The 23720-nt window shown below is 41.7% G+C and overlaps 3 protein-coding genes across 5 annotated transcripts in view; 1 reads left to right on the top strand and 2 right to left on the bottom strand.

Moving 5' to 3' along the window:
* Window positions 1-14667, top strand: part of DNAL1 (dynein axonemal light chain 1) — a 51067-nt gene extending 36400 nt beyond the window's left edge. The window contains exons 6-8 of the mRNA XM_047079384.1: window positions 3358-3484; window positions 4484-4624; window positions 9939-14667. Of these exons, the coding sequence (XP_046935340.1) occupies window positions 3358-3484; window positions 4484-4624; window positions 9939-9979 (309 nt within the window). The 3' untranslated portion in view covers window positions 9980-14667. The remainder of the gene's footprint in view (window positions 1-3357; window positions 3485-4483; window positions 4625-9938) is intronic.
* Window positions 14668-16619: 1952 nt separating this feature from the next.
* Window positions 16620-19248, bottom strand: PNMA1 (PNMA family member 1). The gene has a single exon (XM_047079383.1). The coding sequence runs from the start codon at window positions 18483-18485 to the stop codon at window positions 17424-17426; it is 1062 nt and encodes a 353-aa protein (XP_046935339.1). The 5' UTR covers window positions 18486-19248; the 3' UTR covers window positions 16620-17423.
* A 711-nt stretch (window positions 19249-19959) lies between these two features.
* The window catches only part of MIDEAS (mitotic deacetylase associated SANT domain protein), a 68206-nt gene continuing 64445 nt past the window's right edge, over window positions 19960-23720 (bottom strand). For all 3 annotated transcript variants that reach the window (XM_047079380.1, XM_047079382.1, XM_047079381.1), the window contains one exon: window positions 19960-23589. In XM_047079380.1, coding sequence (XP_046935336.1) covers window positions 23409-23589 — 181 coding nt within the window. In that variant the 3' untranslated portion in view covers window positions 19960-23408. The remainder of the gene's footprint in view (window positions 23590-23720) is intronic.

The raw sequence follows: 23720 nt of genomic DNA, 5'->3' as shown, positions 1-23720 counted from the left end.
ACTCTCTTCAGCTGGTAAAACTGCACCTCTGTACCCATTGAACAATAACTCCTTTGTCCCATCCCCTCAGCTCTAGCACCACCATTCTACCTTTTGTCTCTCTGAATGTGATTACCATAAGTACCTCATGAAAATGGAATCATATGGTATTTGTCTTCATGTGACTGACTTATTTCACTTAGCATAACGTCCTCAAGGTTCATTCATGTTGTAACATTTATCAGAATGTCTTTCTTTTTTCAGGATGAATGATATTCTATTGAATGTATATACCATATCTTGTTTATCTCTTCCTCCATCAGTGATCACTTTGGTTGTTTCCACCTTTTGACAATTGTAAATAATGCTGCTGTGAACATGGGTGTTCAAATCTCTCTTCAAAACTCTGCTTCCAATCCTTTTGGGTATATGCCCAGAAGTGGGATTGCTAGATCATATATTTTTAATTTTTGAAGGAACCACCAATTTTCTGTAGCAGCTATACCATTTTACATCCCATCCCCACCACTAATGCACAAGGGTTCCAATTTTTTCATATCCTTGCCAACACTTGTTATTTTTTGTTTGCTTGATAGTAGCCATCCTAATGAGTGTGAGATGGTATCTCAATATGCCAACCTCCTCCTTTTACAGAGTAAAAAACTAGGAGGAGGAGTGATTTGTTCATATGCAGAAGCAGACCAGTTTGCTAAATGTCTGTTTACTCAATGTTCAGTTCTCCAAAGGGCCAATTTATTATTTATTGAGTGACAGATTTCACTGAACTGATTTACACAAACTTAGCCAGGTTTTATTGATTGATAGTCACCATATTGCTTCACCAAAATCTTATCTTTATTACCTTCTTAGAAATATATAAAAAATTGTGTTGCTTGGAATGGTTTCAACACCTGTAAATTTTTTCTTTAAGGTTTTATTTAGTGTTAATTTTACTGCAGCTGTTTCATCCCAGCTTTGGATTTGTAGGTCCATCTTGGTAGAATCAGTTTCACTTTTTTTTTAGTTTATTTATTTATTTTTAGAGAGAGAGAGAGAGCATGCAAGTGGGAGAAGAGCAGAGAGAAAGAGAGAGAGAGAGAGAGAGAGAGAGAGAGAATCCCAAGCAGGCTCTGCACTGTCAGTGCAGAGCCCGAGTGGGACTTGAACTCACGAACTGTGAGATTATGTCCTCAGCCGAAATTGGACACTTAACCAACTGAGCCACCCAGGTGCCCTCATGTTTTAGACACTAATCACTTCTCAAGTGATTAGAACACATAAAAATAGTAATCTAATTAAAGTGGTTAGGAAATCCTTACATTTAGGGAAGTACAAAAGACCGTGGAAGAGATTGAAATGTATTGAAAGAACTATGCTCTGGACATCCAAAATGTGTACATTTGTAAGTTAGTATACATAAGAAATTCTCATTCCACAAAGTCATATTGCCAAGTGAAGAAAGTCCCCAAATGCACTGCAATTTGGCAATGGCAAAACAGCTACATCCAAATGGCTAAAAATGAAACTAAAACTAAATTAGTACTCAGATGAATGAATAAAACATCACAGACATCTTCAAAAGTTATCCTATCTAAAGGAATTTCTGTCCTGTTTTATCTTATCCTATCCTATCTAAAACAAATTGCTATAATTTGTAAGTAGTTAAACAGTTTTTCAGTAAATCAGTGAAAGAGTAAATTCAGCAAATTGGCTATTTGGAGAATTGGTGAAATTGGTTATGTGAAATTGACCAAGAGCCCCATATATACATGTAAAACAACACTAAGCGGCAGACCCAGAATTGAGTCTAAATCTTCTAATCCATGTTTAATCAGTTTTTTCCCTGCTACCTCACACTTTCTAAATTTGACACACGAAATGGATGGGGATGCAGTGAGTTAAAATGTATGTAATAAAGTTTAAATTATCTGATGCCTGATTCCCCTCTTCTGAAAGCTATATAGGACATATTAATTAGATCCTTTGGGAGAAGATATCAGAATAGTAGATGAGAGGGTTTGATAAAATCACTAAGTTCTGATATATGAGTGCTAGAATGGACTGATATAAAAGGTTTTGTTTTTTTTTTTTTACTTTGAAATTGTTTCTTTTATTCAGAAAGTTGAAACTATGATGAATTGTGGGAGTCGGAATGACACACAGACTAATTCAGGCCACTCCCTTCTCAGCTTCCCCTGGTTCCACCAGTATGGAAAATGTATTAAGGTTCTTTGTCCCGGTACACTTATTCTCTCTATGGTCTTTGAAAGGACAGTTACCAGCACATAGACCTAGGCCCCACATTCTAGATGTTACCATGAGGATATAGGTAAATTCTTTAGACTAAGAGAGGATTGAGCATCTAATTGATCCTGCCTAGCATTCTTTTGTTTTTTAAAAAAAGAAATAATCATTTCATTATGTCTTATGTCTACAAAAGAAGGAAGAATCTTTGTACCACCATTGATCATATCCGGCATTTAAGAGCCAATATGATACAATCTTTATACTGTAATGGAAAAACTATGGGTGTTTTTTTTTTCATGTTTATTTCTGAGAGAGTGAGCTTGCTAATGCAAGTGGGAGTGGAGGAGGGGCAGATAGAGCAGAGAGAGAAATCCCAAGTAGTCTCCATGCTGTCACTGTCAGCCCGACTTTGGGGCTCAGTTTCATGAACCCTGAGATCATGACCTGAGCCAAAATTAAGAGTCAGGTGCTTAACTGACTAAGCCACCCAGGTACCTCAAGACTATGAGTTTTAAACTGAGTTTTATACATCAAAAAAATAAGAGGACTTGATAGATAGCAGATGGATAGATGGACAAATATGTGATAGGAAAAGGATAGTAAAATGTTAATGGTAGAATCTAGGTAGAACATATATAGATAGTCATTGTAATACTCTTTCAACTTGTTATGTTTGAAAGTTTCCATAATAAATATTGAAACAAAACCCCTGAAATTTAGACTTAGCTCTATTACTTGATAGCATTGTGATCTTAGAAAATGCCTTTAATCTCTCTATAATAGAAATCAAATTACCTGCTTTACCTATCTTTAATGTTATAAGGATCAAACCATATAATGTATAGAGACATAATTTGAAATCTATGCCATTCAATAAAAGTGATAAAATAGTGCTATTGTTTCCCCTTTTGGTAATTTCAGTAGCTATTTTAGTTCAGATCAGTTTGAAGAGAGGCAGAAAATGTTCTATTTGCCTTTCTTTATGAGAAAAAACTCCCACACAACCTGCAGCTCTCCTGCCCGTAAACAGGTGGGTTTCGGTTCTCTCGAAGGCCATTGTTTTTATAAGGAAAGGGGACAGAACGAAAAGTTTAAAAATAAGCTTATAAACCAAATTGCTTTCTTTTTCAGGAAGCAGTAGGGGACACATTAGAAGAACTGTGGATCTCCTACAATTTTATTGAGAAGTTGAAAGGGATCCATGTAATGAAGAAATTAAAGATTCTCTACATGTCTAATAACCTGGTGAAAGACTGGGGTAAGCCGAAGCTGGCTCTTGTTAACCTTCTACCTCCTGTTGTAGAAAATAAACAGAATGAGATGCAAAATGGGGACATTTCTTTCTAAGCACACAGGGAAATAGCTATAGGAGTTCCTATATTTATGCTAAATGCTTGAAATTTACATTTAAATATTTACTTAGAATGATTATAACTGAATAGATCCTGGTCTTATTATTCATCATGAAAAAAATTTAAATTATTGTCCAAAGGCTGAAAGGAATCAGGTTTAATTTAATAATCTTGCGTGGAAGGTGTATTTGCCATTTATATTACTTTGCTTTTTTATAATATATTATTCATTCAGCATTTACTAAAGTCCTATTAAGTGTTATGAACTATGCCAGGCTCTTAACATACATAATTGAATAAGATACTGTCTCTGTTTTCAAGGAATTCACAACTTAGTGGAAAAGAGTAGTTTATAAGCTAATAACTATAGAACTTTGTAATGAGTTCTTCACTAGAGGTGTGAATTCATTAGGAATTCAAAGATTAGGTGTGTCTGGCTGGTTCAGTCAGTAGAGCATGTGATCCTTGATCTCAGGCTCATGAGTTCAAGCCCCATGTTGGGTGTGAAGTCTATTTAATTAAAAAAAAAAAAATTCACAGATGAGGGAATGGGTAGAGACAACAGCAGTTTGGCTTAACCCATACTGTACAGCATAGAGAAGCCCTATCACTGGAGAGTTTGTTCTTTGTGATTCTGAACCTCATTTCCTTTTGTTATCCTACCTGTAGCCTAGCATAAAGGTTGAGGAAGTATGTCTTCTTTTTCCCTCCCTTTCCATATTGTCTTCAGAGAAGGACTTCATATGGGATAGCTTGCCTTATTACTTCTTTCAAAATCTTAAATAAATTGTTCTGAATAGTCACAAACTGAGGGCAACTGGTACTGGAGTTCAACCCCTCAATCCCAAAAATCATAACAGGAAAACTTGCCATTTTCATATGGAATGTATTCTTTGTACTTATAGCTGAATTTGTGAAGCTGGCCGAACTGCCGTGCCTGGAAGACCTGGTGTTTGTAGGCAATCCCTTGGAAGAGAAACATTCTGCGGAGGGGAACTGGATTGAAGAAGCAACCAAGAGAGTTCCCAAACTGAAAAAGCTGGATGGTGAGTGACCCTGAGCCAGCTTGGGGCAATGATTTCTAAGCATAAGAATTGAATTTGTGACATGGAATTATGAAAAGGAGCACAACTGAAAAAAAAGATAGGTTGTCTCTCATCTCCAAAGCCATTTCATTCCATAGGAAATTTTATAGTCCGAGTTTGGGCCAGGGTGAGATGAAAAACTCCTGGGATACTTAGACTGGTGTAAGATCATCTCTAGACCAAAAACTTTTAAGAAAGCCAGGCTTTTCTCAAGTCACAAGGGTATTATTTTGCAGAATAATTAGACATAAATGGTAAGCAGTTGCTTTTTCACAGCTGCATCAAAATTGTCATTTTCTCTCTATACCCTCCCCCCACACCTAATTTTAGTTAACCAGTATTTAAGATAGGTGTCAATGTCAGTAGATATCCCTGACTAGGTTCAAGTTCCAATTCTACCACTTAGTAGCCTTTTGTCATTGTGCTAGTTAATGAATGTCACCAAACCTTGTTCTTTTGTATCTAAAAACTAGAAATGATAATAGTCCCAGACTTCTCGGGATCTTACCTCCTCCTAATGGTGCTATGAGGAAGCCAGACTAGGATCCCAAATGTTCCAGTACCTACAGATTTCTCTCTCTTCTGCCAACCCAGAGAAATAACCTTTCTAATCTGAGGAGAATCCCTATCCCCCTCCTTCTTTTCCACATCATTCTGCATCTGCTCACAAATTGTCTTCTCAGTGATCTTCTTAGGCTTTTCAAAGACAAAAGCTAGTAAGTCTGATGGTCTTTTTCTGCTTTCCACATTGCCCCTGAAGCAGTGATCCATAGAGCTGACTAGGCTACCTGACTGAAGAAGGGAAAGGAAAATATTTAGAAGAAACAAATAAGTAATATCCAGCTACATGATCATTATCATTGTCATCATCACTTACCACACACATATTTGCTCTACTTTCTTCATCACCATACTCATACTGATATTCACATCCAAAACAAAAGGCTTAGTTGTCTGTGGTTTAGGCTTCCTTGTCCCTCAAACCTTCTCTTCTCTCTTCACCACTCCTGCTGCCTTGTCATTCTATCCTTCCTATTCTTTGTCTCTCCATCTCTCTCTTACCAACTCTTTCAAAGCCTCAGTACACAATTCTTTTATCCATTCCAGCTTACTGCAGTGGTTGTTCTTAAATGGGACTGCACCCCTATGGAGGGATGGTTTAGAATCTCTGGGGAGAGGGGAGCCTGGGTGGTTCAGTCGGTTAAGCGTCTGGCTTTGGCTCAGGTCATGATCTCACGGTCTGTGAGTTCGAGCCCGGTGTCGGACTCTGTGCTGACAGCTCAGAGCCTGGAGCCTGTTTTGGATTCTGTGTCTCCCCCTCTCTCTGCCCCTCCCCCACTCATGCTCTGTCTCTCTTGCTTTCAAAAATAAATAAAACATAAAAAAAAAAAGAAATTAGAATCTCTAGGGAGAAAGTGAAGCGGTCTCTGTAGTTTGAACAAGTTTCATAGGTGATTCCAATTGCCTCCCTAGGTATGTGCTCACCTGTCCTCCAGTTGAGAATTATTGATGTAAAAAGCTCTTAACTATCTACTTTCCTACACCAAAAAATAGCTTGCTTGAAGTATAATTGACACAATTAATTGCACATATTTAAAGTGATAATTATTTTATATGTTTTGATATACATAGACACCTCTGAAACCATCACCACAATTAAGATAGTGAACATATGATGGTGACTGTAGTTAACAATACTGTCTTAATAGCAACTTGAAAGTTGCTAAGAGAGTAGATCTTAAAAGTTCTCACCACACACACACACACACACACACACACACACACACACAAGTAAATATGTGAAGTGATCGATGTATTAACATTGTGGTAATCATTTCATAGTATATATGTATATCAAATCATCATGTTTATACCTTAAACTTACACAATGCTATCTCAGTAAAGCTGGGGAGAAAAAGATAATGAACATATGCATCACCCCAAAAAGTATCCTTGTGCCTATTTGTAATCCTTCCCTCCTGCTCCTTGCCATCATCCCTCCCAAGGTAATTAGTGGTTGCTTTCTGTCTCTATAGATTAGTTTGAATTTTCTAGAGTTTTGTATTAATGGAATCATGCAGAATGTTCTTTTTTTTTTTCCTGGATGCATATTTAGGGGTAAAATGACAGCAGATTATCTCTTATGGAGAGGTATAGGAATAACTGGGAAGAGGCAAACAGGTTTCTAAAATACTGGTAATGCTCTCTTTCCTAAATTGGTAGTAGGTATAGAATCATTGGCTTTGTTACTCCTTAAATTATTTACACTGTATTTGTATGAATGAATATTTCACAATTAAAAAATAAAATAGAAAAAAGTGGGTAGGAACATTAGAGTCTTGGACTTCAGCTTTTCTATGTTCACTTTTGGTTCGATTGTAGAACCATTTGAAGTCATTTGTCTTATTTCTTTCAGCATTGCACACAGGAAGTAAAACCCTTCCCTTAAACATGGACCCCTTACGTAGACCCTGAATAGACCAAGCCACATTATAGCCTTTTGGACCAAGCATTGACTTCAGACCAATCTGAACAGCCCCAAAAGAACCATCCTGCTAGTTAGGATACCAGGACAGAGATGGCTACAGCTGCTAACTTGCCTACTTTTGCTTCTTTTCTGTCGCTTATAAGCAAAACTGGGGAATCTTAAAAAGCTAAAATGGGGATGCCAGGGTGGCTCAGTTGGTGAAGCATCCGACTCTTGGTCTCAGCTCAGGTCTTAATCTCAGGGTCATGAGTGCAGGTCCTGCATTAGGCTTTGTGGCTGGGCATGAAGCCTACTTAAAAAAAAAAAAGCTGGGGCGCCTGGGTGGCGCAGTCGGCTAAGCGTCCGACTTCAGCCAGGTCACGATCTCGCGGTCCGGGAGTTCGAGCCCCGCGTCAGGCTCTGGGCTGATGGCTCAGAGCCTGGAGCCTGTTTCCGTTTCTGTGTCTCCCTCTCTCTCTGCCCCTCCCCCGTTCATGCTCTGTCTCTCTCTGTCCCAAAAATAAATAAACGTTGAAAAAAAAAAAATTAAAAAAAAAAAAGCTAACATGAAAAAGACAATACCAAATATTGGTGGGATGTGGAGCAACTAGAACTCTCAGACCCTGCCAGGTAGTAATGTAACTTGGTATGACCACTTTGGAAAACTGGCATTATCTATAAAAGGTCTACATACATATCCATTATGACCCAGCACTTTTTCTCCTAGCTACAGACCCCAAATAAAAGGATATATCTGTTAACCCAAAGATAGGTATGAGAATGTTCATAGCAGCGCTATTTTAATAGCTATAAATTGGAAACAACCCAAATGCCCATCAACAATAGAATAAATTATGACATATTCATACAATGTAATATTAAACAGCAATGAGAATGAATGAACTACAAATTTCACACAAATAGATGAGTCTCGCAAACATAATGTTGAGCAAAAGAAGCCAGACACAGAGTGCATGTTACACCATCCCATTCATATCAATTTCAAAAACAGGCAAATACCCTATGATGTTAGACATTAGGATAGAATATACCTTTTGTGGGGGGATAGTGACTGGAAGGGGGCTTGAGGAAGTTTGGGGGGGGTTTCTAATAATGTTCTCTACCTAATCTGGGTGCTGGTTACCAGATGTGTTCATTTTGTACATATTTATCAATCTGCACACTTACATAATTTGTGTACTTTGTATGTTATGCACTCTCCCCCTGTAAAAAGATGCTGTGCAGAGTACAGAGAGGTGAAACTCTAGTCACTACTGTAAAGAACATAAATGTTCATTTCGCAAGGATCACAGAGGAAGAGGCACTGGAGTTGGTTCTTTTTAAAAAAATTTTTTTTTAACATTTATTTATTGTTGAGACACAGAGAGAGACAGAGTGCGAGCAGGGGAGGGGCAGAGAGAGGGAGAAACAGAATCCAAAACAGGCTTCAGGCTCTGAACTGTCAACACAGTGCCCCACGTGGGGCTCGAACCCACAAACCGTGAGATCATCGTCTGAGCTGAAGTTGGACATTCAGGCAGCTGAGCCACCCAGGTGCCCTGGAGTTGGTTTTTAATTAAGGGTGGGATTTAGATGGAAGGAGAGTTGGTAGGGGGCATTCCAAAATGGAGGAACCCTTGACCAAGGATCCAGAGATAAGAGTGTGCAAGATGAGTTTGGTAGACCATGAACTGATCAGTTTAGCTGGTGCAGAAGGTGACTGGCTGAAGAGTTAAGACTGAACATGGGGGGGGCCTAGGTGGCTCAGTTGGTTGAGTGGCCGACTTCGGCTCAGGTCATGATCTCGCGGTCCGACTTCGGCTCAGGTCATGATCTCGCGGTCCATGAGTTCGAGCCCCGCGTCGGGCTCTGTGCTGACAGCTCGGAGCCTGGAGCCTGTTTCAGATTCTGTGTCTCCCTCTCTCTCACCCTCCCCTGTTCATGCTCTGTCTCTCTCTGTCTCAAAAATAAATAAATGTTAAAAAAAAATTAAAAAAAAAAAAAAAGACTGAACATGGGACTGGAGTCAAATTGTGGGCAGGCTTCAAATGCCAGTGCTCAGAAATGTGTGGCTCTTGGGGCGCCTGGGTGGCGCAGTCGGTTAAGCGTCCGACTTCAGCCAGGTCACGATCTCGCGGTCCGTGAGTTCGAGCCCCGCGTCGGGCTCTGGGCTGATGGCTCAGAGCCTGGAGCCTGTTTCCGATTCTGTGTCTCCCTCTCTCTCTGCCCCTCCCCCGTTCATGCTCTGTCTCTCTCTGTCCCAAGAAAAATAAATAAACGTTGAAAAAAAAATTTTTTTTAAAAAAAAGAAATGTGTGGCTCTTGGCCCAGTGATAGCCTGCAGATGTGTTTTGTTTTCTGTGTTTTGGTTCTTTTTATTTTTATTTTTTCAAGTTTATTCCCATTGTTTAATATTTGGGGAGTAAAATAAAAATTCAGATTTCTGGCAACACTGGGATTGCATATTTTATGGTGAAAAATGAAGAATATTTCTCTGTGTTTAACATGTACAGTTTTTAGTGTGTATATAGAGCTTTATTTTTCTGCCTGCCACCTGTAGGCACTTTTATTTGCAACTCTGCATTTGGGGAGCTAAATATTCACAAATACTTATATTAATCCATTTGAGAAGTTTCCTGAGAAGCTTTTTGGATAATTTGAAATCAAAGAGATTATTTTATGAGATTATTTTTATTATGGCACACTTCCTAGTATTCATAGCGTCTCTGGTTAACAGAACAATATTTTCATTTAGAATTTAAAAAATCTGTTTAGAATGACCAGAAATAATTTTATTTTTCATTTTAGGTACCCCAGTAATTAAAGAGGACGAGGAAGAAGATAACTAACACCATGTTTTCCGCTTCATGTTAACTTATTTAAATGTCATAAGAACAATAGATAAGTTTTGTATAATTGTCTATTTTAAAGATTCTGTGTGGGGCAAAAGATTATTAAGATAAAACAAATCTCTCATTCCTATCTTTTTTTAAACCTATTTAGTGTTTCTCCCCCCAAATAGTAACAGTAACACCAACTTCATATATTCTAGTACTTTTTTTAGAAATTCAGATTTTCAATTTTTGTCTTTAGTCCCAGTTGTGTACTTCGTGGCCCCATCTACTGAAACTTTTTATAGACTAGTCATTTTTAACAAAAAAGAATAACAAATACGGTTCTTTATTCAATTTAAGTTGTTTTTTTTTTTAGACCAGGCATTTAAATATATATACTTAACCTTTGAGTCTGTAGACTATCTTTCCTGAAGGTCCATGTCCTTATGATTCAGAAGCACAAATATGTGACGCCTTTGGTTCAAAAGGCAGCACAGTGACAGGAAGAGTTCCTCTTAGAAGAAATGCAGAGCAGCCCTAGAACCAAGACTCCCAAAGTCCAGTTGGAAAAGCTGTGGTGAAAAAAGGAAAAATTAATATCTTGGGGGCCTTATAGCCCATGTTATATTTAGTTGTTTTTCCAAAAATGTGTGCAATGTCAACTGGAATTTAGGTTGTGTTTACATGCCTGGCCACTTGAGTCACTGTGCACAGTCAGCCATTCTGTGATCCAGGTCAGTGGTTGAAATGACTGCCATGATCATTCCTTTAACTGGTACTGTGGTCATGTTACTCATGTGGACCTGATTTTAGGCACACTTTTTGGTTTATAGTCCCTTATATGTTATATAAGGAAATGTATGTAAACAATAGTTTGAATTACTAGCCTAATGTTGGCCATTCATATATGTCAAAATTTTCCCTAATAACTTTGTTCTTTTGACCCTCACGTTGGGAGAAATGATTGCTATAAATAAGGATATAGAACCTAAAGACTGCATCTGATACCTTTCAATAGGTTAAATTTAGAATTTTGAAATATATTTTTAGAATGTTTCTGAGTTAAACAGCTCTTAAAATGAATTATGTAAGTGATTGTGGAGGGAAAAGAGAAGAGATATTTCATTATGGGATTGCAGGCAAATGGCAATATTTTTAAGGATTGCCTTCTCTATGAAGGATGGTAGGTGATTTAACCTTAAAATTGCAAAGCAATAGTTGGAGACAGAGCTTAGAATTTATCACATAAGAAAAAAAAATCTTTTTGGAAAGTACAAGATATAGTAGTCAGTAACCATATGATGATGAAGTCCATAGTAGGCCATGACTGAATAACTGACGGATTTCAGAAAAGAAGTTAGAGGCGCTCTGCCAAATCGTGCCTAAAGTCCCTCAACCAGAGACTGATTCTAATTTCCCCATTTACTTGTGTAAAACCAGTCAAAGAGGGGAGTGTCATTTTGGTTTGTTTTAAGTGATTGCATAAATAGTCCTGGGCTTCAGAAATTTTCAGCTATCATTTAAGTAGGAATTACGTGATTTCTCTGAGTCACTCTGATCTAAAGGGACCACTGCTTTGACAATCAATTCTGAATACAAACAGCAAGAGGAAAAATTAGTCCAACACTTTTTGCATCCTTTTAGTTCTTCCTTATAATCTGATAGGAAGAAATCTTTACTCTGGCTTACACATTCAAAGCCTTTGGGTATTTCTTTTGTGAACTGTAGACAATGAGTATTCCCCTTGGTGGTGATTAAATCTTCAAAACTAGGAGGGAAGATGATCTTCTTCACTTGTAGTTTGCATGTCATCCAGTAGGAAAGCTTGAAGCCATTTTGCTATGTATGGATATATTTTCTAAAAGTTACTCTGGAAGTGAATATAATAGGGAATGAATAACTTCATATTGAATCTTAAAATGGCTTATGGTGTTGGCATTTGGTTTTCTGAATTCTATAATATAGAAACATTTTCTCTGCTTCTCCTTGTTTCTTAATATTTTTAAATCACTGATAGTTCTCAGAGATTGGGATGGATTCTCTCTGTGCTCTTGGTTTAAAGCATTATGCCATTTTAGTGGCTCATCTAAATTTTTTCTATTCTTGTAATGATGGTAGAGCTCTGGAATCCATCCAGTATTTTAATTTTCCACAGGTAACTTGATTTTAGTCTGCAAAGGAATTCAACTTTTCTGTGTTCCCTAACTGTAAGTTTATGGCTGTATTATCTGGTTAGGCCTTGAAAGGTTTTTGTGTTCTGTGTTCATAGGAGTTTGTTCCTTTAGACCAGAGTTTCTCAGTGTTGGCACTATTACCATTTTGGGTTGGATAATGTTATCCTGTGTATTATAGGATGTTTAGCACTATCTCTGGCTTCTACTCACTAGATACCAGTAGAATCCCCAGTTTCATTCTGACAACCAAAAATGTCTTCAGACATTACCATCTGTCCCCTCTGGCAGTGGGGTAGGAACAGATTTGTTCCTGGTTAAGAACCAGTGCTTTATACTAACATTCCTTTTGTCCAGGTGCATTTATTTTCACTCTAGCCATATATGCCTCCTGAGTTGTTGTATGAGAGAAGGTGATGTATTTAATAATTATGGATGGAAGGAAAATGGTCATTGGTGTTTTGCTTTTTTGTAATGCTCATTTTAATAATTGTCATATAACATTAGAAACTCAGGGCTGGAAGGTTCAACTTATGTTTTTCAGCAGGGTCTCAACTTTTATTTCTTAGTATTCCTGCTTATCTTAGGACAGTGATTGTTAACCTACCTCTCTCTTACTATAACAGAATTCAACTTTATGATAGATTTTGCTTTATCTTTGAACATTTTGAGTGTACTTTTAGAAAATGGATCATTCTTTAAATGTTTGTTCATTGTCCACTAATGCATAGATTTTCCAGACTGTAGCAGTCATTAAATACAGAAAAATATTGTATAAAATTTGGAAAAGTTTGGTAATCATATGTGAAAGTTAGCTGGTGTAGACACCAATTTTGGATGTGATCAGAAGGATGTCATGATAATTGGTCATTAACTTGGTATTACTTGGTATGGTTATTAGACACTTAAATGTGGTTCTTGTGTGGAAAAAGAATTTTGACTTGAATAGATTCTTCTTTTACCAGTGGTCTGAAGTAGAGTAAGGAGGAATAAAAAATGAATCTTAACTGTTGACTTATTCTCAGAATTGGTGATGTGTAAGTGGAGTTGAAGGTAGTTATCTCTGTGACCAAGAATCTTCCACCTGGGTTTTTCTTAGGACTAATGGAAAAAGTGTAGGGTCTAGGAAGGTTGGACTTAATCATTAACTTTTAAAAATTGGTGTGTTGGGGGGTGGGGAGTGTCAAAGTATTGATCACGAGTAGTGTCTCTTTAACTGCAGTTTGTCAGTTTGTGAGGACCTTACATTGTAATTGTTGGTAAAGGGAGAAAACTAACTGCTGAACTGAAAGTTATCTTTTAACTGAAATTAATCCCTTCGGCACATGTTTTCTTTATTTAGGCTGCTTAATATGTCTGTGAATAATTAAATATAAAGCAAGTTTCAGTGTAGCAGAGTTGGTGCTTCTGACACAGCTAACTTGACCATATTCCTTTATCCTCACTCTAGCGTGAGGTTTTGGTTTTGGTTTTGGTTTTTTCATAAAACCATAAAATAGGTGCAATAAAAAAAATAGAGTATGTCTTAAAAAAATCACTGAACTTTTAGAAATCCCACATTGAAATCTCTGTTGCTACCTTTTTATAACTGACTGCAAAGGAAGAAAACTGAAAGTCAAAATGAGACTGAGTCTTACTTTTTTCTAACCTAAGAAACATTTTCACTTGCCACTTGGAGAAGTCATAACTGGATTCTAGTTACTTCCCATATTGGGCAGATTAGAGGGGAACCAGCCAACCAAATTATGATCTAGCAAATTTAACAAGGGGATGGGGGAGAGTAAACTATTTTGCCATAGATTTGCACTTTAAAATTATGAACTGGATGTTGGTAGACAGGACTCCCAAAGGGCAGATAGGTAAATACCTAGCCTGCATGTGGATATTAGAGAATCAGACTTATCCTTGCTCGTTCTAAGCCAACCTGAGCAATAGTTGTCTGTTGACATAATCAGAGTCTGGATTTCCCTATTTCCCTCCTTGTTGTCATCTTCCATGTCTGCTACATTGACCGTCATCCCTCTGGGGAATGTGTCATGTAGAATTCTCTTTCTCAGAATAGAAACTTTGTGCGTTAGTTATCTTTCCCACGTCTAGATTTTAACAGTTAATTTAGATGTTGGTTAAATTAAGCTGTGGCTAATGTGACAAGGGTGGGAAGTTCTTTGCTTCTTTGATCTGCAGGATACCTGCCTCTGAGGTGCTATTGCCTGGAGGGATCAATCCCATCAAAAGACTGGTGGTAGAGAATATACATACAGCTAGCTGCTTCTCCCAGGGTGTCAGTCATGATAACGAGCATCATTCCAGAATCTTTGGCTTCTAGAACCAACTCCATTCTAAAGAACATTTTAACATCTATTAATACTTTGATAATCTTTTATATGCAGGAATTTTGTAGCATGACTTTATGACTAAACTTATTGTGTTAACTTATTTAGAAATGTTGAGTTTCTGAATGTTATTTTGTGAAACTTGTTTTAAAATAGTAATAAATTGTGTTATTTTCTAAAAAAAATTAATTCGTATCTTTTTTTGGTTATGTGGCCATTAGCTTTAGCTAGTATAGAGCAACCATGTGAACTTCCAATCACATTCAATTCTGAAGAAATTTGGCCTTTAGATCAAACATTCCACACAGCTTGTGTGAGTGTGTATGAGACAGGGAGAGAGCCTGACTCATTTCTTTATGCCATTTTTTTCCCCCTGTAGTTCACTACCAGTGATAATCTCCTCTTCCAGGTTTGTAAGTCTTCACTAGAAGGCCTCTGGGCACCATTCCAAATGATTGGGATCCTGCAAAGTGCTTCCCGGAACCGGAAAGACTATTCCTAGTCCTCTCCTTACTGGTAGTATACGAGTTTAAGGTTGATTGATAGGCCCCTGATTTGTGGTCTGTAATAACCTGACACTGGCCAGCCCCTTTTTGATCCACAAGAAACAAGATAGCCTAGTAATAGCTGTAACATTACACATTGTCTCAGCACATATTCTGTGCTATCAACCAAATATAATTTTGGCCTCAGAATGGGACTGTGGTGCAGTTTCTACTTGTTTATTCCACAGTTCTTTGGTTCTAAGGATGTTTCTTGCTGCTGTCCTCCTTTAAAAAGCAGATTTTAATTTTTGAGCCTTTTATAAAGAGAAACCCTTAATTCAGATAAGAAACAGCTCATTATTTTTAGTTTTCTAGAATAAAGGATGGACATCTAGAATCCTTACATGTGTACCATATATATGTAATCAAATACATATGTATGTATATGTCGATATATAACCGTTACATATAATAAAAGAATCTGAAGTGATAACCCTCCTTCCTAAGATGCAGTCAGTTCTGCAGCTATAAGAAGGTATATCTCTATGTACAGACATTGAAGGATGCCTCTGACATCGGGTGAGAGAAACCCACTATTTTTGTTATGAATGTAACTTGCGTGGAGTGAGAATGTGTGTGTATATGTGGCTGGCTGGTGTGAGGTGGCAGTGGGAGCATGTGTGGAGAAACAGGATTGTATGGTTGGGGTGGGAGACTGCTGTAGTGTGTGTGTTTGTGTCCGTGTGGGTCTGTGTGTGTGTGCATGTGCGCGTGTGGTGGGAGTGTGTTTATGAGAGTGTCGGGGGAAGGTGGGAGTGAATGTGTACAGATAAGATTCTGAGAAGTGAGGGGGGCGTGTACCCGGTGCCATGCTGTCATGCCAATGGCGATGGAGAGGGAAGCTATGTGAGTTGGGGAGTAGAGGAATGAGGACATGTTTACTGGGGGAAGCAAAGACTTGCGTATCTGTTGAGAATCAAACATTTGGAGATGTGTGTGTTAAGCGTGTGAGGGTGGAACAGATGACATGAGTGTACAGAAAAATGTTTGAATGTACACCAGTAGTAGCCTTTATAAATAAATTTTTACCTGATGATTGTCAAATAGGTTGGCTGTAATTTTAAAGCCTTGTTACTAGGGGAAAACCCCACTGAACTCTTATGCTCATGTAACCACTTCTGGATTTACTAGGATCTCAAGACACCTTTGGTCACTAAAGCTCTGAAGTCAAACATGTTTTTAAACTGTTTCCCTATTTGTACCCTCTTGGTATCAAATGGCTGCTATAAATCTGAAACCTTCATTTTAAGCTGAGGAATTATTCCTCAGCAAAATAAACACCGTTAGCTGAAAAAGGATTTAGAAAGGGGAGAGAAAGCATTGCTAGATGACATCCTGAGCCCCATTTCAGGATTTTCTAACATTTTACAGTAAGTTAATATTTACATAGGTCTTTTTAGCCTTCTAACACTTGCCTTGTAGAAAACATGCAAAAGTTGAAAATACCAAAAGGTTCTGCAATTTAAACTCGCATAGTATGACATGAAGTTTAAAGATAAAATCATTGAAGTCTGATTTTCTTAGCAGCATGGGGAAGTCTTCCTAAGAGAACATAGAGCTTAATTACACTTAAATTTTGTATATGTGTCAGAAAAACAAGACAAAAGAATTTTTAAAATATTTTTATTCATATACATGTATTTTGATAACTTGAAATTTAGAACACTTAGAATCAGCATGAACAAGAACTACTATTCAATGACAGACTTGAAGTGGGGAACTAGATACTGTAACTGGTTCTTTATAACCTTCCCATGCAGTTTGTATCTTGTACAGAGAAAAATTGATTCACGCAGTTCTAGGATTGTTTCCTAACACCCCATTCCATAGTCTCAGAACACTTGTCAATTAAACTGATCCAGACGTTTCAAGATGAAAAATAAGAAATTTGCTTTGTATGGTTGAATAACTAGTAGTATCTAATTAAGTCACATTTCTTTCCATTAATATAAATTAGGAACAATTTACTGTAAACACAGAACTATTCACGATATTAGTAATAACGGCTCATCATTTTTACTGAACACTTTTTGTGTTTGCCAGGTCCTGCGCTAAACATCAGAACATGCAATTTCACACTTAATTACCTCAATGGGAAGTGTCACAAATTCACATGTTTTACAACTCATGATTGCCACAACGACAGCTTGCACTGAGCACTGGTGCACAAGTCTTTACCTGGCATTGCAGCTAGGTACGACTCACTTATAGTAAGTAGCTCAGGGTGCTCATTTGCACGATTGTACTTATGTTACATGAATACCCAGGCCTGCTGCCTCCCTGCTCTCAAACCCCCTCCCCCCCCAAGCACATGGCTAAGTCTTTACTACTAAGAGACACCTGTAAGATAGCATGGAGACAAGGAAAGCAGCTGTGATCTAGATCTGCAGTACAGCCTGTTTCCTGGGCCTCAGAAGTGCCCCTCCAGGCCTAACTGCAGGAGGGCGGCCTCAGCCTCCTCCTCCTCCTCCTTGGCCTCCTCCTCTCGGATCTGCACCAGCAACTGGAAGAGGTTAGGGGCAGGCCCTTCTGCAGCCCCCGTCAGCCACAGCTGCCTTCGGATGGCCCCGCTGTGGTTGGCCCCGGCAATAACCTGCTCCAGGCGGGCCTGGTTCACGTTATCTTTATCTATAGCCCCCTTCTCCACCACCTTCTGCAGAAGAGGCTCCAGTCGAATGACATATGCAGATAACTTTTCTCCCGGGTTCTGGTAAGTGTTCAGAAATCTGACCTGCGCATCCCTAGAGCTCTCGACGCTCCCAAACACCTGCTCAAGCGCCTTCAGGCATTCAGCAGTGGTTATTGCAGGGTTGTTAGTCTTCAGGATGCGGATGACATCAGCGGCAGGGCCTCTAAGACTCTCCATCAACCGCCGCCTCTTTTCTACATCAGACACCTGCCACTCCTCTATGACCTCATTAGTGTGTTCCAGCCAGGGATCAAAGGTCTCCTCCCCCGGCCCCGGGATGTCCCTCCCAGAGAACAGCGTCAGCTTCTTGTACCATATGGACTCAACAAGAGGCTGAATAACATTATCCAAAATATAGTTTAGCATCTCTGCCGGCATATCTGGGCCTGGGGCCGGAGCAGGATTCTGAAACCCAAGGACGCGGGCAACATCTTGCACGGTCCACCCCTCTCTCGCCAGGAAGAGGTGCAGCCTTTCTAAAAATTCAGCATCGGAAGTCGGGGGTTTAAAGACCACTTTCCAGACCCCTCCTTTACCCGGCATCTCCCTGGGGATCGCGGCGTAATCGACAGCGCCAGTGAGCTCTAACAAGGCTGCTTTTGCATTCTCTTCCCTCCAAAACATTCTCCCAAGTACTCGATAGGGCACCTGGGGCATCGCAGCCTGGAGGGTCTCTTCGATTTCAGCCTCATCACAGTTCACTGGGATCCCCCAGACCAGCAGGGCTCTCTGGGAGTTCACATCCATCCCCCTGCACCAGTCTTCCAACAGTGTCATCGCCATTTTCCCAACTGTCAAGGGCCCCAACTCTACAAATAAGGATTAGACTGTGGCTCCCTGTGCTCTGGGACTTAGGACAGCAGCAGACACTCCCCCCAATATGCCCGAGGGAGGCAAGCTTCACGCGATCACAATTAACAAATGACACCAGAGTCCTCCTCTTGTCCTTTCGCTGCCCCGCAAAGTCAGTCCTTCGGCTGGTTCTCCGAGCGAAGCCTCTGGGATGCTCTGGCAGTCAGTCACGCGTCCGCCGCCATCTTGCGTCTCCGGTCGGGGTCTGCAGCCCGCGTCTCCCACCCGCAGGCAGGGTGTCGTGTCGCAGCGCAGAAGGCGAGGAGCGACGGCGGGTGGCGAAGCCTGGAGCCGCGGGGCTGAAGAGGCGCCGGGGTGTGGTCGCGGGGCGTGGCCGCTTCCTCTCCGCAGCTGGGGCGTCGGGCACCCGCTGCTTGCTCCCGCTGTTGATCCGGCGTTCGCGGTCGGAGCCCGGCCTTCAGCTGGGCGAGGAGCGGCTGCTTTGCAGACGAGGGCTGCGCAGTCCCCGAAGGAAGAGATTGTTCTGAGGTCGCGGCGGCGGCGGGGCCAGTCCGCAAGTGGCTTCTTTGCAGACCTAGTGATGGCTCCAGGCGGCGAGGTGGCCGAGGAACGACGACACGGGCAGCGGAGGCGCCAGGAGGACCGAGAAGCGAGGCAAGGGCGGGCAGGAGTGGCGGTGCGCCGGCTGCGGCGGGCTGCGGCGGTGTGGCGCAGCTCCGCTGCCAGGTCCTGGGATCCGCAGCCAGCGAAGGCGTTACTGCCGCAGTGGGGAGCGGGGCAGGCCCAGTGAGCTGCTTCCGCCCCGCCCCCGTGGCGGAGCGTAACCATGGCAACGGTGGCCTTGACTACCTGAGTTCCTCGAGTTCCCGTGGTTCTCGGGGTCGAGCGGTTGCCAAGGGGCTAGCGAGGGTCTCCAGGCGTTATTTTGATGGCTCATTTCCTTTTTCACGTTTTCCGGATTTTTTTTTTTTTTCTAACAAAGCACCGTGTTTAAAAGGTAATACAATTCTGGAGTGAAGTTAAGGTGATATTGTTGAAAATGCATCCGTCAAGGGAAACTTGGCCTACCGCTGCATAGGAAAATACCATCTTTAGCCCCGCGACTTCCCTGTGCCACCTGATGGCATTCTGCACCCTCCATACTTTAGGTCAATGAAACTAACACGTTGGAAGTGTGCCGTGTACATATTTTTGTGTGAGACACTGAGTTGAGACTTTTTCTTGTCTAAAGTTATGTAAAAAGATCTGTGTCTATAAAGTCATCTTTGCAAACAGGCAAACACTAGCGTGTTATTTTTCCTCTCCCGGCATCACTGACAAAGACCTGATGAAAAGAGAATCCTTGTGGTTCCAAATGTCAAGTAATACATTGCAAGCAAAACAAGGCCTACTTAGTCGATCCCAGATGGTGAAAATCTCCCCAAAAGAACACAGCCTTCAACTCTGAATTTTTAAAACCTTATTTAATAAAAGGTTTAAAGATACAGAAGAACATTCAAAAGTAAATAAGTTACATAGGTACATTACAATCACATCCGCAAGATTTACTTTAGTGTGTTATTTTTTTTTTTTATAAAAAGCACACAAAAAATAAAATCTTCAGTCTGGTCTATCACAACTGTACAGCAAAAGAGGTAATATATATATATATACACACTATTTTAATATGTAACAGTCTTTAAAAAAGGGTGCCACAGGCAGCAAACACACAAAAGGCAGTGTCTGATGTTTTTTCCCCAAAATAAAAGGAATATACTTATTTATATGCTATTAAAATATCTGTACAATAATTACAGACTGTCAAGGCTGTTCCTGTGCTGTCCCCTCCAAACAAGGCCTTCAACTTAGAGACAAACAAGGAAAAGGTGAAACAGCTGCAAACTGTTAGAGGCAAATATTAACACAGCAAAATATGGGGAGGACATACAATTGTTTTATAAAAATATGCATACTTCCTGTAAACCTAAGGGGTTAGGCTTGCTAGTCTGGTAATAAATACCGCTCGAAAAAAGAGAGCCCCAGAGAAAATATATTTAAACAGCTGAGGCTTGAGTATGTGTTGTATTCCTCCTTCATCTTAACATCTGGCACATGAGAAGAAAGAGGTTAGGTCACTGAGGCAGTTAAATATAGGGGATTTCTTTTAGACATAAGCAGCACACGACCTCTGTGCCAGGGGTGGAGGTGGGGAGGCAGAAGGGATGAGGGTGTACCTTAGCTGTGAGGGGGGCTGCTGAAGGCATGGAGGCCAGTGCACTGAAGCACAGACTCCGTGGGTGGGTAAGAGACCTCAGAAACGGTCTGGAACACAGGCACTAGGTTAATTTCATGCCCTTAGCGAAGTGTAGATGGAGACTGGAAGATGGATATGTGAAATGGTGTGGGGAGGGCATAATAAAGCTGGAGGTGTTTGTCATTTAACTTCTTAAACAGCTCTGAACAGAAGAAAAAAGGAAGAAAAACAAACAAGACGAGCCTAATGTGTTCACAGGGAGAAAGCACCATAAAGGATATACCTATCCCAGCTCCTATGGCTGCACCTACTTTATTGGCAGGTCACTTGGAACAATTGCATCTGCCCTCTAAACATTTTAACTTTCACCTTATATTCTAGATATAAATGCATCCTGGAGCATGAACGCTTCTAAAATACAGGGTCTGGTGGAATTAATACAGAGGTACCACCTTGATTTTCTCCACCAACATTTCACCTAGTCTGATTTCTATGAGCTTAGAAGAGGAGAATCACTCTAAACGAAGGAGGTTCCTGTTACCATGTGTCCACAGAGGGGCCTGAAACTAAATTATATTTAAATAGAAAAAACCTTGGGAAACATAAGTAGCACTTTGGGGCAAAGCTGCGAAGGCACTCTTATTACATAAGTGATTTAGCAGACAGCCTAAATTTGCTACCCTTCTGTTTCTGGAGGGTATACCAGATTTCTGCGATCTTGGGACATTGAGTTTGTAGAAGCCTTTGGAGGAAACTAACTGGGAAGTTGAAGTCATCTATGTAGCAGTCCTGGAGTCTGGCGGGGAGAAAGATGTTGCTCCCATATCTGGGGTCCTGAAGAACCATATTAATGCATAAATCAATGCTGAAAAACACCAGTTAGTGCATAGTTTAGAAACAAAACTCCCTCCCCACTCTTAGCTACCAACATGGCGCCTTTAGGCTATCTTGTAAGGAGAGTAGTAGAATTTTTGGCTCCTTCCTAACATGCTGACCTGCATTCTTGCAACATACTTGCATTCACTTAGAACTTCTAACACAACTAAACTTGAGTAGCAAGATCAGAAAAATAACTCAGCCCTCTATGGGACTGGCAAGGGAGGCCTCTGGAACCTTCTAGCACTTCACTTCAGTGACTCCATGCCAAATATGGCTTCTTCAAACTAGAAACAGAACTAGAATTCTGGCTTCCAGTCAATCCCCTCAGGCAATCTGAAAATACAGCCAGAGAAGAGGTAGCAATAAGAACTGCCTTTGATCTCCCTTGCTCCTGCTGGTCTTTGTGTGGCTTTGGTGACACCTTCCACCTTTCCACCCTCTTTCAGTGCTACTAATCACTCCTACTGGCAACAGCTTCCAGAACAATGAGGTGAGGGACCTTAGGGTCTTAGGAATGGGGGGGGGGGGGGCGGATGCCAAGAAGGTGCCTTATTTTGGGATAAATGCACTTGGGCCTCTGGAAAGCAAGAGGCCCCTGGTCCCTGAGAGGATGTTAAAAATTAAATATTAAGAATAAATAAATAGCTCCCAAATGACACAAGTCGAGGAATGAAGGCTCCTGTCCAATCTGGTTAGGAGACCTCCCCCTCCCAGGGAAGGATCCAGAAATCTCCAGCATGTAGGACCGGGGGCTGGGCGGTGGATATCCACGCTAGACCAGGTGGGATGGGGTGAGGAAGCAGCTGCCAAGGGCAGGACATACGCAGGCAAGGAACCTGCGGCAAGAGGGAACAGGCTGGGCCCAGGATAAGCCCCCTTAGCAGCCTTCGGGGACCAAAAGTGTTTGGCAAAAAGGTGGGAAGCAGGAAGAGCCAGGGCTTATCAAAAGTTCTCTCCAGCCCAACCCTACAACTTCCACCCTCTGCACAGTTCCCTTCCTTCCAGCAGACTGAGAGCTTGAGACCCAACACTGGCCCCTTCCCCAAATATCTGAGAAAACTTCAGAGCCCTAGCAGGCCGCTAGCAAGCAGCAAAGGGACAGGTACCTGTCCTCTGCCCTATAGGCATTCTGGTAGCTCTCCTCCCATAGGTGGTGGCCTGAGGACAGGGTCACCGGAGCAGCTTAGGCCTGGACATTGTCGTGTAGGGGACAGCACAGGTACCAGGCTGAGCTCCTTCTCGGAGACGGCCACCACAATCCCTCCAGGGGAGTTCCTCTTTTCGGGGCTTGGGGCAGGGCCTGTGCAGCCTTTGAGGTCCTCTGGGGGGGCGGGGAATAATGCTGCAAGGAGGGTGAGCTTGTGCTTGCTTGGCTCTCCATGGTGACCGAGGGGGAGCAGGGGGAACCAGGAGGACCGGAAGAGGCTGCGCGGCAGCAGCGGTCCCAGCGTGGGAGGCAGCAGTGGCGGCGCTGGAGCCCGTCCGGAGGGGCAGCCCCAGCCAGCAGGGGCCTTCGCAGTGCAGTTGGAGGAACGCGCAAGGACTACTTCCGACAGACAGAATGCAAAGAGAACTGGATCCTGCAGCCTAGACGACTGCTCCTGGGGCCTTTATAAATAAAAGAGCCGTTTATTTTATTGTCTTGTTCTTCAGAGAAAAGTCCACGTGATCTCTCCTCTCTCCCTCTGGCGGTTCCAGGGTGCTCGCAGGAGCTTGGGCAGGCTGGTGCAGGGAGGGCCGGGGGTCCAGGGCGAGGGGCGGGCCCCTGAGCCCCGGCGGCGTCAGCCCCTCTCACCCGCGCCGCTCTCCTCGCGCAGCGCGGGCTGGTGCGGAGAGGCGGCGGCTGCGGTTGCCGCGGCGGCAGCGGCCTCCTTCTCCTTCTGCCTCAGGGCGGCAGCCTTCTTCTCCTGTTCTGCGTGGCTCTTCATGTGGGCGCTGCGGCTCTTCACCTTGTAAAACACCCTGCAGCCGGGCAGGAGGGGCTCCAGTAAGAGGGCCGTCCCCACCCCCCACCCCCTGACCACCAGACCAGAGAGCGTGCGTGCGGGTGCGCGTGTGTCTGGGCAGTGTGCGTGTGCGCGCCCGTGCATGGG

This window comes from Lynx rufus, unplaced genomic scaffold (genome assembly GCF_022079265.1).
Source record: "Lynx rufus isolate CCGP_SWC_20201006 ecotype Redwood Valley unplaced genomic scaffold, mLynRuf1.p SCAF_17, whole genome shotgun sequence".
Classification (NCBI taxonomy): Eukaryota; Metazoa; Chordata; class Mammalia; order Carnivora; family Felidae; genus Lynx; species Lynx rufus.
Note: the sequence above shows the minus strand (reverse complement) of the source record. Positions and strands in the feature narration are given on the sequence as shown.